The sequence below is a fragment of the Ylistrum balloti genome, unplaced genomic scaffold (genome assembly GCF_031769215.1).
Source record: "Ylistrum balloti isolate Yb309-2 unplaced genomic scaffold, AGI_CSIRO_Ybal_v1 Utg369626, whole genome shotgun sequence".
Taxonomy (NCBI): Eukaryota; Metazoa; Mollusca; class Bivalvia; order Pectinida; family Pectinidae; genus Ylistrum; species Ylistrum balloti.
In genome coordinates this window covers 1,396,593-1,412,500 of record NW_026781894.1, presented here as the reverse complement: position 1 = coordinate 1,412,500, position 15,908 = coordinate 1,396,593, and the positions used below count along the sequence as shown (strand labels likewise).

The 15,908-nt window shown below is 35.1% G+C and overlaps 1 protein-coding gene across 1 annotated transcript; it reads right to left on the bottom strand.

Moving 5' to 3' along the window:
- Positions 1-4,457: 4,457 nt before the first annotated feature.
- On the bottom strand, positions 4,458-15,332 carry LOC132551349 (ATP-binding cassette sub-family G member 5-like). Its single transcript, XM_060215489.1, has 11 exons — positions 15,327-15,332; positions 10,507-10,756; positions 9,212-9,444; positions 8,863-8,995; positions 8,349-8,618; positions 7,604-7,811; positions 6,681-6,880; positions 5,873-6,011; positions 5,336-5,521; positions 4,987-5,108; positions 4,458-4,621 (listed from the first exon to the last, which is right to left on the bottom strand). The coding sequence occupies exons 1-11, from the start codon at positions 15,330-15,332 to the stop codon at positions 4,458-4,460; spliced, it is 1,911 nt and encodes a 636-aa protein (XP_060071472.1).
- Between the last annotated feature and the right edge of the window lie 576 nt (positions 15,333-15,908).

Sequence of the window (15,908 nt, the reverse complement as noted above, 5' to 3'; positions counted from 1 at the left end):
TATTTTCTTTTGCGATTTAAATGCCGATCGTTAAACGAGACGTTCACGCGTAAAGTTGTCTAATTTGTATATGTTGACTGTTACCTCTGGAATAGTGACTACTGTCAGAACACATTATCCCTTTGTTGGCTTACAAAGTGTGAATAATGTCTATATACTTTATTATCTGCTTGCATTCAAAATATAATTACCTTAAAACATTGAACTTCGTGCTGATCTCTTTTTTTTTTTTTTTTTTTTAAATGAAGTGGACTTAGTAAAAGCATTGAACTCAGTGTTGTACAAATCATTTACCACAATAAAAAATATCACTTTACAAATATTGGTATGTAACATCACATACACATGTTATTCAATTGAACTGCATTATCTACATTTATATTTCATTTAATCTACGTCTCTCATATTAAACAATTCTTCTAATTGACTTTTTATGTAATATATATGAATAAAGATGATACGGCTGCTTACAAGTGACATAATCTGTTGTCTTTCAGCATAATGCCACCGATACTTTCAACAAAAATTACACAACATTTTAACAGAATTTGTGAAGGTTATCTGTGTATTCTGGACAAATATCAACAGACAGTTTACAATATACGTATTATGCATCATGTTATTTGGAATAAATTACGTTCATCGTCCATTATTCTACATCACAGAGCCGGAAGCCGAGTCGAACGCCAATTGCGCATGCTTCCACCGCAGGGTAAATGTGATGTCGACTACAAATTTGAAGTATCAGGTATTAAAATTGATGCCTGCCGATCAGAGACTTCTAATATATATTTTAAACCAAGTTGTCAATGTCCAGATGCCAGAAATGCTTACGGTATTTTGCTTGTGGCGCCATCGATGAAAACATTTTTGCTGTCACATGACCATTACAAACCAATATTTGAAGATGCATTTACATCATCTTGTGATATATCAGAAGAGTATCACATCCTGTTACCAAGTATCTTTAAAGAGATCGTTGTGAAAAAGTGTGGATTTGAAATGAAACGTGAAGCACAGAAGAAAACAAGTCCCAGTATTGCAGTTCAGGGAGCTAAAAATGAAACTGACGCCGTGCCATGTCTACAATTGACCGAATGGACAAAGGAAGCATTGCATTGGTTGAGTAGGTTTCCAGCTAACCCTATGTTTGGAAACAAATGGAAACAAACGATCGTAGATTCCGTGTCTCTTTATGTAGTTCCTACCGGCAACCGAAGGTCTCAACAATCGGATATTGAGTGGAGACTTTCATTTGTCTTCGTAGAAAAAGCATGTTTTGATCGTATCGCCGAGTACAAACCACGAATTCGACAATTATTTGGACTTGCGAAGTTTATTTTCAAATGCTTTTTGGAAGAGCTGGATACATTTTCATCCTACCATCTGAAAACACTGCTGTTTTGGAAATGTGAAACAAAAACACCCGAAGAATGGGATACAATCCAACCACTTGCTTTTGTTCTTGAGTTGCTTGGATCCTTGGAGACATGTCTTAACGAAGGAACGATCAAACACTTTTTCGTTCCAGATTGTAACATTTTCCCCTTCGACAAGATGGACGATACCATGATAAGTGCTCTCCGGGAAAGATTCCTCACTATCAAGGAAGAAATGGTAGGAAAGATCAAGACGACCATATCCTTCGATTGTGTTGTAGATGAATCTCTGGAAATGAAGGAATGGATTGAAGAGGTCGAAAGGGTTTTGGAAATCAAATCAGAAGAAGGCGTTGCAGAGGGGTACATCAGCGGCTATCTGACTCGACTTCATAGTATGACGTCTCACTCTCTTCTCGAAAACCATAGAGAAGGGACACTGCAACAGTGTGTTACTGCGCTGCAAAACACCTTGCTAGACGATGGAGACGACAGTTATCTTTGCGATGAGTTTGTCAAAAAAATCATACCAATGCTTGCGCCACAGATCCATTCACTTTCGCAGGATATATATCTCAAATCGAGGTTTTGTCTATTTCGAAATTGTTCGGAAAGTATGCATTCGAATAAAGAACTAACTATAAACAATGAAAATGAACAAATAGTGAACATAATGGTATTCGATGCATTCGAAAGCTACCTCAGAAAAGACTTTACCAATGTTAAAACAATACTTAGAAACGTGTCGCTAATGGAAACCCGTGACCGTTGTATTGGGTTGACTTTGTCTAAATTGCATGTCACATGTTACCTGGACCATGTACTGCAATTTGTGTTGTCGCACTTACAAGCAACGGCAACGAAAACAAATAGGGTATTCATCGAACCCAACATCATGTTAACACATTTAAATATCCAACTAGAAATACAGAACGATCAAGATGACGCGAAAGACAGTATACGGCCTCTCATTAAAGGTTTACTGACACAGCTTCACTCACTGGTCAGCAGTTCGTCTGTAAGAGAACCATACATAGGGAGCTTGTCCTACAAACACATCGGTACATTGATGTTAATGGGGTATGAAGACTTTTTTGCTAAACGATCGCCTTCAAAGACTATACATCTCTTTCCTGATGCTCCTTCCGACTCGTTCATTGCTATAAGCAGCAAAGTAAGAAATTTTGATCTCCGTTAGTTCGTGTTTTCATGAAACACTTTAGAGAACTTATTAGAAGTGCTTATAAACTGGCCTCAAGTTTTTGACGCTGTTCGCTGAGTGCAGAGACGTGCCAATGAAAAGCGTCTTAAAGATGCTATAACAGTTTAATCGTTTTATTACATATATGCTGAACATCGTGTTTTGCCTAACTTAAACAAGTGCAATGTATAACATGCTTGTTGACTATGCTGTTAACACCATGGTGTACACCAGTTGACACGCGGTGTCTGTTGTTTAGATCATGTTATACAGAGTGACAAGTAGACTTAAAGTATGTACCATTTAGACCACTTGTATAAGCCCAGTAGACTTTTGATGTATGCTATATAGACATATGTATATTATCTATACCGCCGGCATATAATGAGAAGACTCCCGATTTATGCTATTTAGGCCGCTGGTGTTTCACAAGATCCCATGGCGAGGGTCACCTTCCCGACCACCCGGATTTTCTCCCTGGTACTCCGGTTTCTCCCATTGTGAAACCCCTTGCGCACTTCCAAGCGGGCCAAAAGATTGATTAATATAAGCTTGTTTCTAGATTGTTCTAGAATAGTTACACTTTGATATTAATCTATTTTCATTTCTAACAATTGGTTTTAAGTATTAAGTGTGGTTGATAAGCAATAAGCATTTTCCGTTCTTTCTTATTAATGTGTACCCTTCAGCTATGTTTTTTCTGTATGTGAGTGAGGGTGAGGGTGTGGTGGTGGTGGTGTATGTGTGTTTGGGTGTGTGAAGGAGGTGCCTTAGCTCATTCGGTTTGAACGTTTGCGAAGGTAACTTAGCAAGGGTCAGGTTTACGCTGACGTGTTTGCGTCCGCTGGCAAGGCAATTTACCCTAATTGCTCTGGATGGCTGGATGGACCGCTCGTGTGTTTCAATGAGATCGCCCCAGTTACTACAAGGAGCCCCCCTCCCCCTTTCAAAATAATGTTGTCATCACGACAACCCGTTAAGGACACAATTTTTATTTGCCGTGAACAATGTATAGGCTAGGACTATCCCATGGTTATTATGCGATATGGTCACAGATTGATTTGCCGTGAACAATGTATAGGCTAGGACTATCCCATGGTTATTATGTGATATGGTCACAGATTTATTAGCCGTGAACAATGTATAGGCTAGGACTATCCCATGGTTATTATGCGATATAGTCACAGATTTATTAGCCGTGAACAATGTATAGGCTAGGACTATCCCATGGTTATTATGTGATATGGTCACATATTTATTTGACGAGAACAATGTATAGGCTAGGACTATCCCATGGTTATTATGTGATATGGTCACAGATTTATTAGCCGTGAACAATGTATAGGCTAGGACTATCCCATGGTTATTATGTGATATGGTCACAGATTTATTAGCCGTGAACAATGTATAGGCTAGGATTATCCCATGGTTATTCCGTGATTTGTATTTTATATTCCGCTTGAACTTTAAACATTTTCCTCATGACTAAATATAACCACTAACTTTGTAATCGGAATGTGATAATAGTATATATTTTTCTGATAGATACCATATCTTATATAGTGTAATCTGACCTAGATTTGATTGTCGGTTATCAACAGGAATGTAAACTTACATAACTAATGCGTGTAAAAACATAGTTATTAAACTCGTGTGTATAATCACATCTGGAATGCAACCATTTACTTGTTATAGATATAAAGTGTCATATTCCTGCCCAGAAATAAAACTAGAGATAACAAAGACACAAATATAGCTTGTTGACATGTTTTGTTAACAAAACAATGAAAAAATGTTCTTACATTACATTTTAAGTACACATCGCATTGTTGGTAGAAGCACATCATATATATATATAAATAATTACTTGCTTGCTGTTAATGAACATTTGGTACACCTCTGATTTTTAACACGATTATAGTAAATATGATAACTATAAGGAGATATCCTACTAAAACGCCAACGTTCCGACCAAGATTATTTACAGCGTTAGGGAAAAACATGGTCAGGTAATCATCCCCTGTTTGGAACTGACATTTATCTGTAAAGAGAAAAACAAACAAAAGTAACAGTATTTTGGTTCACGAGTTTTTGATACGAGATATATATAAAAAAAAATAGATATCACCATGGTATGTCTAGCTTCATTTGAAATAGAGTATTGACATAAAAAGCTAAATAAAATCAAATAGACTGAAGTTGTACAATAGCAAAGCAATTAACACGAATATATTTCATTATACTTTGTATGCTGAATATGAAACGTTTTCATAACAGGAAAAAAACTTCTCAAAAATATTTGTGATACTAACACGAAGCTAAAAAATGTAAAATTAATATCACTTGAATTATATATGAACTGTATTTTGGTAAGCACAAAATAAATTTGAATTATATAAATATTACCTGTGTCTTCACAAATAAGTTGGAGACCTTGGAATTCATTGACCACCAGGATTTCTGTAGCATATTTATGTATCGTTAACCAGCCCAGCCAGCGAAGAGGGTCAATCATTGTGTCAATACTCCTGCGAAAATCAAATCAGAGTTATCCTCCTTCTCATATCACTAAGATTTCATTATGTTTGTGTACCACACACAAAGAAATGAAAATTTATTTATGAATGAAATGCAAATTCAATTCATGACGTGACACAAATGAATATTTATTTATAACACAGCTATAGGTACACAGAGCCAGCTAGTTTATTTTTGTTTCTTAACAAGTGTAATAAGTTTCGTTGTGATGACGTACCTTAGAAGTCCAGATCCAAACAGGAGTGATGCCGTGAGAATGAGCGTGACAATATTAACTGCCATTTGACCGTTCATAAATACCGTCATAGCACCCACTGTCAGGATCTCACCGACCACGTGTAGGAAAAACACAAGACACAAAAAGATAATGAATTTGTCCGGGGTCGGTGTCAGACCTGTCACCCTGTAATGATTGAAAGAAGTGTGAAAATTTAATTCCAAATTATAACTATCTCGACATTGTATAATCAAGCGAAGTTTTGTCAATGGGTTGCATACGTTATTATTTAACTTTGGAACTCCCCAACAAACAAACATTATCATAACGATAAAATTCAGGATATTGTTATATCTACACTTGTGGCACAGCATTATTCATGATTACGTTCCATTTACTAGATTTTTATCAAGCATGGAAATAAAATAATAATAAAAATAAAATAACGTAAAAATATCTCTTAACTGTAACTTCTGATTTGCATTTTGTTTGTACAGACGAGAAAATAAATCAAGAGCGAAATCACGTTTAACTCACCAATATATAATTGAGCTAAAGAAAATTGAGGCCACAAAGTGAAATGGTATTGCGTGCATCATGTAAGCAGTGATGAAGGTGAGGGGCGAGTAGAGGCCATCCTTGTATTCCCGGAAGTATACATCTCTCAGGGAGGGAACTGTAGATAACGAGGAGCAGTGAAAGTGTATATTAATTTACACGTGTATCAGAATAATGTTAATTTCACTCTATCAAAACATATTCGTAACATTTCTACAATTTTGAAAAGACCGATTTTGTTACATTTAAGTAAAAAAATAACTTATTTTTCCGTTAATAACTTTTTAATGTTGGTCACAAAGATGTTCTCGGACACCTCTATTTGTCACCTTACAATTATAAAACAACAACTTAAAGATGCGATAAAGTAATTGCGACACAAAAACAAATATGTTGCGTATGAACCAATCAGAAAGAAGAGAAGCGAAATTAGAGACAGCCGTCACTATGTCTGTCATCAACTGCTGGAAAGTAACAGTAGCACACAGAAAGTCACTTCTTATAGATAACAAATAATATCATTCAGGAATAAAAATCTGTGTAATTAGAGGAGAGTTTTATGATATGACCACGACAAGATTGATGTAATTGTTGGGAGTAAAAATGAATGTAATAAACCCTTCTTACAGGCATTAGTACCCAGTAAACATCAAATGTCAACAGGTACCGACATTAGTACCCAGTAAACATCAAATCTCAACAGATACTGACATTAGTACGCAGTAACACCTAATGTAAACGCCCACCAAATTAGTACCCAGCAAACAGTTAATATCAACATACGTACACAGAAAGGCAGTGTTGAAGGCAGACACGTAGGGAGGAACCATGAGGGTTTGGTACATCAGTCCAACTCTGTCCTGAATGCTCGACTGGTCAACCCTGAGTTTGCCAAGGAAGGTGCAGATAAACGGAATGAACAAACTCAGCACAAACAATCGTGTGCAGTATGATGAACGATCTCGGAAAACGTTCACAGTCATCCGTCTTTAGAATTAGAAAAAGGCAACAAGAAAAATATCAACATGTGAACATAGTCATCATCCAAACTCAAATGCGATAAAATAGGGCAAAATGTGAACAAATGAAAGATGAAAGAATAAGACCAGGTGTTCCGGGGGATAAGCGTCTTCTGCTTCTTTGACTATACCCGCCGTGTCAATTCTTGTATTGATGTCACGTTCTCAAATTAGAACAAGGTGAATAACAACCAACAAGTAGACTAACAAGCTTCAAACACGTCCAGCTTCATAACGACGGAAGAAGTAAAATATTTTTAAATTATATCTTTTTGACGACCATAAAACTTCCTCATAATTGTCATCAACCTTGTTTGAAATCCTGTGTTATGAGTTTGTTTGTCAATTGAAAATCGAGAAATGATGCGATGATATAAAGAATTGTGGATGAAACATCGTAACTATGCGTTAAGTGTGAAATCATCTTTATAAGAAACCAGAGAGGTTTAGTAGAGGATGTTTTAGAGCTCTGAATTACAGGGAACTTTTATGTCGGCACACAAATGTATGTAAGCTGTTTCATTGAAGTATGTGTAGTGTAAATGGAAAATATTTTTTAAAAACTTAGGAAGAATACAACTTAAGAATAAAAGAAATAGTGTTTTTCATTGCTATTTAATTGAATATTATGCAGGTGAATCAACGCTCTTCTTGCTATTAGGAAAGAATTATTCATAAACCTTTCACTTACTTTAGGAGTGTTGTCAGTATCCGAAAAGGAGTCGGACTGCGGACGGACGATTGCTGCCAGTCATCATCATTTGTGTTGTCCGCGTACACTTTTTTGTTTAAAGTGGCGTGTTCGGGAGATGACAAAAATTGATTCATTAATTCTTTTAAAACGTCCTCACTCTTTTGCTCTCGTTTCATGTCTCGTCTATCAACACTCACCAGATCAACTGTAAAATACAAACTACAGGTCACCATGATGATATTAAATGGAGCTCGGCAAAACACATAGGTATATATACCAGATGAAAATAATGAAACGGCGGTAAAAGAAATACATAAGCTTTAAAGATGTGGATATCTCAATCCTATCAAGATTCAAGGTTATCAATTATTAAATGGAAGTGTATGTATGCTTCATTGATAAACACCTGCAGTACCAATTCAATGAAAACACTAGGCATATCAAACCATTCGATATTCCTTTGTTATTTTCAGAAAGGCGGTAATGTGCAGCCTGTTCCCTGATCTTAACCAGTCTAACTGCTTTCATCTATTTCGTTCATTAATAGATAGAAGTAATTAAAAAAAATGAGAAAACAATACAAAAAAGAAAATAATAATAATAAAATAAATAAACAAAAAAAAAAAAAAAAAAAAAAGAAAACGCGGTGCCAGTACCAATAAAGGTCAATATCAACACTTTTTATAAGAAATAATTTAGGTAAGTTAAAGCTGTTTTAAACAACTGATCATGAAAATCTCACCGTAGAAGTCGAGGGGATTACTAAATTTAGGACAAGGGAAGCCTGCATTGGTGTAGAAATCCAACATTTCGCTTGGAGTTCCAGCAAAAGCCAAAACGCCGTTGCTCAGTAGGCAAATCTTGTGAAAGAGCTGAAAGAGACCTGACCCCGGCTGATGAATAGTCACCAATACTGAGGTTCCAGACTCGGCTATTGTTCGTAGCCTACTCATTAGGGACTTGGCTGTACAGCTGTCTAGTCCAGTAGTAGGCTCATCCAGCAAGAGAACTTCTGTAATAGTATGTTATGATGAAAGTATGTTATCATGTCAAAAGGAACACGATGAAGTATTTCAGGCATTGTTACAAGAAAAATGTAAAACATAAAGAGAGTCTATCGGTTAATTATAGATTTATATCTTACAATTTATACTAAAATGTCATTTGAAATGATGAACACTTTTCTCAAAATATGTTTTCGGTATAAATATTCTTTTCCTACTCATATTAGATTATTTTTGAAGGCGATCACATACTAGCATCCTGAAGTAGTTGTACACCGATGGTCACTCGACGCTTTTCGCCTCCTGATATTCCTCTGACAATGGTACCCCCAATCTTGGTATCAGCGACAGTGGACAATCCCATCTGATGTATTATTTTGTCAACCTGTACAGAGGAAAACGGGATGATACTACACCATATATTGTTACAAGCTATATAACAATCTATATAATGACACTTACCTAGGTAGTCAGAATTGTCAACATTATATAACCATGAGAAGCAGGAAATCATTATGTTTTTACAAAATGTGAAAACGTTATTCATTAACAAACTTCAAAACACTATTACAGTACAAACTGTCTCGAGATAAATAGTCACCTTTTCTTCCACTTGTTGATGTGTCGAGTCTCCTGGCATCCGAAGGTACGCGGCGTAGGTCAGAGTCTCTCTCACTGTTAGGTTAGGAAGTAGACGATCATATTGTATCACGTAGGCAATGTTTCCCCTTGTGTTGCTTTCTGTACATTTTTGGCCATTCAGGACCACTGACCCTGTCACCTTGCCATCAACACGCAAAGAAAGAATATCCAGCAAGGATGACTTCCCGGCACCTAAAACAATGACAATAGTCTTTTTATTACAATATATGGCAACAGACTGATGTAAATTAATAACTATCAATTTTGAGGTCTAAGGTTAATGTATTATAAAGTGCGATTCAAGAAAAATAACGGATCAGGATGATAACCAAGATATATACATCTCTAATAGAGGTATCGCCTTTGTTACGATGCTTTGTCCTGTCCTAGGTAGTGGAATAATGTACATGTACTATATATTAATTGATGTTGATTTCTGAACAATGTCAATCTAAACTTAGAATGCCTTTTATATTCATTTTCCTTTCCTTCTTTTAACGGTTTGATATATATTCACTTTTTTCAATTAATTAAAATGCATGACAAAATATCATATGATAAATGGTTATGTATATACAAAAAAAAAACCCTGCTAAATGCGCCGTAATTCCCAGAGCTATGAAGAAACGTGCGAACAGTTGCCGTTTGAAGAAATTGGCAAATCAATAGAAAAGTTTTTTTCCGTGACTTAAGTAAATACATTTAAAGTCTAGCATTATAATATTTAGAACATATCGGCGAGTGACAAGTTCCTGGTCAGGTATTTTATTTCTATACATTAAATGTATATTAAGTATATTATGGGTTTCTATTGTAAACAGCGCTCCTTAATTATCATAAGAAGGAGTCAACACACGTTTACACCTTTCTGTGTCAAGACAAGTTTTCACAACGAGACTACAAGACCCAAACTACACACATCTGCACATTTTACCTAGTAAACAAATACTAGTTTTCATGTTATAATTAAATAACGTTACGGCAATAAGATAGAGTCTTTATATACAATTAATAATATGTCTCCTTAACTTCATTTTCATTAGGCTTATGCATATCACTCTATTTATTCTCTTTTACTCGATATCCCGCATTTATTAAGATTGAGTGTCATATATATATATGAAAAGAGTACATTTTTGTAAGAACTACTATTTTCTTCGCAATCGTCAAACATTTTCCATTTCCCCCCAAAAAAGAATTGATATCGCTTTCATTGATGCTATATTCAGAAAACATTTCGTTTCAAAATGTTACCAGAACTTCCTAGAATGGCTGTGAGTTCCTCTCCAAAGTGGAGGTTGATATTTCGAAGGACTTTTTTCGGTTGTTTTGACCGACAGCACAACCCTTTCCACCATGGTCCGATGCGCCTTTGCACACAATATGTCACATCCCTCAACGCCAAGGACGACGGATTGGATGCAACAATCTGCTGGAGAGCGTATCTATTCTTTTTCTCATTGAACATCTCCTCTATCTTGTCCGACATCCACAAGTCCTGAACCTGAAATACACACACATATATATGTACATAAATATCTATATAATTAAAAAAATGTTATCATCACGGTAGTTCGCTAACATTTCAGACCTAGCGGCCATCTTCAGGTGATTGTATTAATGACTTGGTAACGATGTTATGATGTAATCAATAGTAACAGTAGCAATAACAGTTGTATATATGCAGATATTTCAAAATTGCCCTGTGTTGTTTAGATCAGGCTTGAATCTACCATTCAGTTATCTGATATCGGGTTTTCTGCCCTGCCTATGTTTTTTCTCTTCACCAGAGAGAAGTTACTTTGAAAACAATCACACGTTAAGGAATTCAATTCGACTGTATAAACACTGCATTTACATTAAACAATATATCATGTATGTTAATTCAAACTATTGACTCTTCAAATACTTCTTGTCAGAAAGCTATTGTTATGTTCCGGATATCAATGGTAATCGGGCATTCTTAAACAGTCTTGCTATTCATGGTTGACGACCGTGAACATTTGTGTTTTATGAACAGTTGCCGATAATCGATATAACAAAGGGACCACCTCTAACGAGGTATTGTATAATATCTGTGTCACATTTAAATGTATAATGCGTGCTTGTTGCAACCCTTGGTCTTACTGTTGTTATTTACTGTAAACTATAGCTACAAGTATCTACATCGTTATAACATTACTGTTGCTATAATAAACAATTCGTTATTTGGATTTAATGTTTCTGTGTGTCTCATGTGTAATATTCAGATAATCGTTATTGTAATAATTTATGTACTAAATGAAATAATTATTCTAATAGCTATACCTAATTTGCAACATGAAATTCCTTAGAAAGGAATTATCCATAGACAACCATAAGTGTTTCGACGGAAGCATCTCGATTTCATCATATCCTTATTAAGTCGCTGAATCAATCAATATATTGTTAGGTAACAATAACAAAACAATCTCCCCTACCTTACAGAAAATGCGTGAATTACCCTTAAATACAAACTCTTAAAACGAATACATCATCACATTATATATATATATATACTAATGCAGCTAATGACTTAAACTATATCTTAACATTTAATAAATTTATGACGTGTTTATTCCAGTCTGTGAGAAGTTACCTACCAGTTATATATCAGTCGGCATGCCCTATATACCCCGATCCACCATTACAAGATTAACGTACTACAGCTCCAGTGTACACACCTAAATGAATTCTACGTGTATTTAAAAAACAGCCCTGTTGTATACAGATGTACGATATACACTAATATGTTTACGAGCAAATGACAGCCATTGAAGGGTACCATGTGTAATTAATTGCGACACTATTATTCATAATTGAACTCCTACTATACATAGAGCAGTATTGTAGTAGTATAAGATTTCCTTGTGTCCAACAAAAACAATGAGCTTTTAAATGAGATATTAGATTAGGTACCTGTTCCTTAACCGGCCTTCATCGTATTGTGATACACAAATGTGACCCTATTTTTTTTCTACTATTTTTTATTTGTATATAATTAGTTGAATACATACCTTTTAACATGTCGTAATCATCTTTTATTATGTAGCAAATCATTCAATAACACATATGTTCATGGCATGAATATCCTTCATTGACGACATGTAACTAGAGGAATGTCAGCCCTTTTGTCACATTCATGGATTAGCGTAAGATTGGTTGTGTCGTCCACAGACGTTAAAGTGTCATTTACAGTTGTGTTGAGTAAACGCCAAAAGAATCTCAAACTAGTTTAAATCATAACTGAATTTCACCGTACTGTTCAGAATAATTCTTCTTCGAAAATCATGCAACTCTGTGACCCTCTTTCAGGAGATTTTATCCTTCATTATCATAGGTTAAAACCTCATAGTTGAATAATTTGTCAAGAAATGCAAGTCCGTGAAAACAAGCTGTAATCTGCATCAATCATCTGTAGGACAATCATCTAAAACAATTCCTTGGTAACAAATATATAATTGTCTTGGATTATGATAATCAAATTAGCGGTATAAACAAAAATATTGAAATGTCATTGACTTTCAATTAGGTGACAAATGGAAAAAAATACGTGATTTATTAAATGATTGGGCTGCTGCACCTTCCTGTCTACATTTCGACCTTTCTTTTGATAACTAAGTTTCCCTTAGTCACTTCAAATGCATCATATTTTTGCACTTAGCATCAATGACGAGTATAAGCAGGACGACACAGCTGTATGATACAGCTGAATTTATTTGTTAGCTCTACTGTATCTTACCATAAATTATAAAAAAAGTGTTGTTTACTTGTGTATCTTTTGTATAATCTTACAAATGGGCTAGATGATGTCTGATTTGAAAAAAAATGATTCCGGAAGATAGGAGTACATTACACTATTCTCGTTTTGTATATCTATATTTTGCACATGATACAGGTTCATCGGCCCCTGTTTTGTGACTTGCAACAGCAGAATAAATCATTCGAGGAAAGAAGCTGTTCGTTTACATCGTTAATTAAACAGTTTCGATTATATAACATACCTACGCCAACAACACGATTATGCCATTGACTCATGATACATCGTGAGAGGAAGACTGCTACACAAAAAAGTCAGGAGAACGGTAATTTAATTGTCATCAAATAGATAATGGTTCATACATTGTAAGAATATGTCTCTTACTACAACAAACAAAATCACCAAAAAGTCACTTGTATTCGATGTCCATAAGTGATAAAGTTGGCACTATATATGATCAGAAGTATGTATAAATTTAATGTTGTAGTTGATTGATATTGTCTTAGATTTCAATTTCTACTCAAGTTGGACTCAATGAAATTACCAAATTGAGGCTGTTATTTGTCTATGTAATGGACCAGATTAACATTGAACCAGGCCTATGACTACGTCATTGACAGATGTTGTAAGGGGAGAGAACCATCACACATGTTCAATACTAAACTTTAAATAAATGTAATCAACTTTGCTCCAGATTTACAGAATATAAATTTATAAAGACAAATGATATATGATAACTATTAGATAAGTCAAAATGTGACATGGTATATGTTAGCAGAACAGATTTGATTTTAACTATCTACATGAGACCTTGCAAATATTGTCGTCTGCTACATAATAGCAAGCAATTATTTTTTTAACCTTCCCCTGCCTGAAAAATCTCGAACAAGACCAAGAGCGTCCACTATGCGATCCTGATAAAGCAATGTTGCTTTCCTTAGTTCTTGATGCTATTGAATATATAAGACGGGCCATTAAACACGCCATTACAATTCAAAATGACTGTAGCCGAGTTCGAAGCGAAACGGTAGACAGACAGAGAACTCAGTGCTTCTTCAGAGTAGCTTTCGGAACATGTTCATAAATATAGTGTTTGATCATCCTTTCGTCTAAAATGTTGCGATACATTTTTTGAATCAATCAATTAGATTTGCGCCAGTGCTAGAAATTGTAGACTTGGATTTGATAAAAAATATTGAAAACAAACCGTCTTAACTAAACATTAAGAACTGAATCTTGTTCTTGTCAATTTCAAGGGGTGATGAATCGAATTGCTCTGAAGACGTCCCTTCACAGTTTGTTAAATTTGTCTCAAGAGCATCTCAATTCATCACTTCATGAAATCCACAAAAGCAATGTTCAATGCTTAATTTGTCAAACAAAAAACAAAAACAAAAAAAAACTATGATATGTTTCGATTAAGCTTTTTTCTGACTGAAAACTGTTAAGAATATCACAGGAGGTCAAGTTTTAATTAATTTTAATAGCAATACGGTACAAAATATACACGATCATATCGGTGCTTTTGAAATCTCAATCTCTCTACCTACACGTTAGAAATTTCTTGTATCTAATTCTGATTTTCCTCACTTGCCTCCTTCGCTTGGTGATTTAGGCCCTTATCATCACTAACAAGTGCTTTATGGGGAAAACAACGCAAGCATGATGATGTTCACTTCGTTCTGTCAGTCCACGAATTCTGCTTACATATTGATAGGTGGTTTTCTGGTGGCTGACGTTTGCATAATTCTATGAAGAAACAGATATACCGATACACCATAAGTCATTTCTGGATGAGAGATTCGCCACTATTACGTAATGTAAATACCTCTTTGTACTCCGCGACCTCAAATTACAAATCAACTTATTTTCACAAACAATATTTTTTTTCCTAGTTTGAAGGTAAGATATAATGATCTTTTATCTGTTTAAGATATCCGCTGCAAATTATGAAACGATATATATATTAAATTGGTTGCCTCTTACTTACATTTCAAATTTTACAATATTTCATGTAACAAGTTTGACTAATCAAAAATAATAAGCAAAAGGGATGTTTTACCAATGCACGAAATGTATGGTAAGCGTAATGATTTCGTTTTTTATCTTCTTATCTACCAATTCTAGATGATAACCGCTGCCTCGCAACACTTATAGACATGTCATTGTTTATTCGATATCCATGTTGGTGCTTCCAATAACACTTTGTGTCCGTACAGTATGTTGACAGATAACGCACAACACAATATTTCGAGAGATGCAGTTTGATGACGACATTCGGTAATCTTAAACTCACCATCATGATCTCATGGAATAATGTTCCATTTCATTTCCATGTGCCATTTTTAACTAGATATATTCGATGCTCCCCATTATTTCCTCATGGTTTCGTTGTAGTAAGCCTGTTCTGATATTGAGTGACAAAGATTTGCAAAGCACTTGTCCTCGATGAAGCAGAAGATGCTTACCTTTCAAGAGCACCTGATTCTCCCTGCATTTCTCCTAAGGTTTCGTGAGTAAATATGTTGTTTATATTTTGAGAGCAACATTAATATGTTCACCCAATATTATGTATATCTTTATTGTAACTTATTGACGTTCACGGACCTGTTTCGGCGTATGTGTCGTAAGGTTTGTGCTGAACGTGTTGTGATTATTTTTACATCGTCATGAGACCACGTGAACGTGATAAATCATTTATCAAATTTTAGCACACACTTAGATGATCTGAATGTAAGCGTCCGACACATACAAACATAATCCATTGAAGAGTACAATGATTTGGAGTCTGATAAAGTTATTTGAGTTAGCTTATTTTAAACAAAATAGTAGTGCAAAAGAATCTGTGCTAAGACATCAAACAAGTCACTGCATTTTG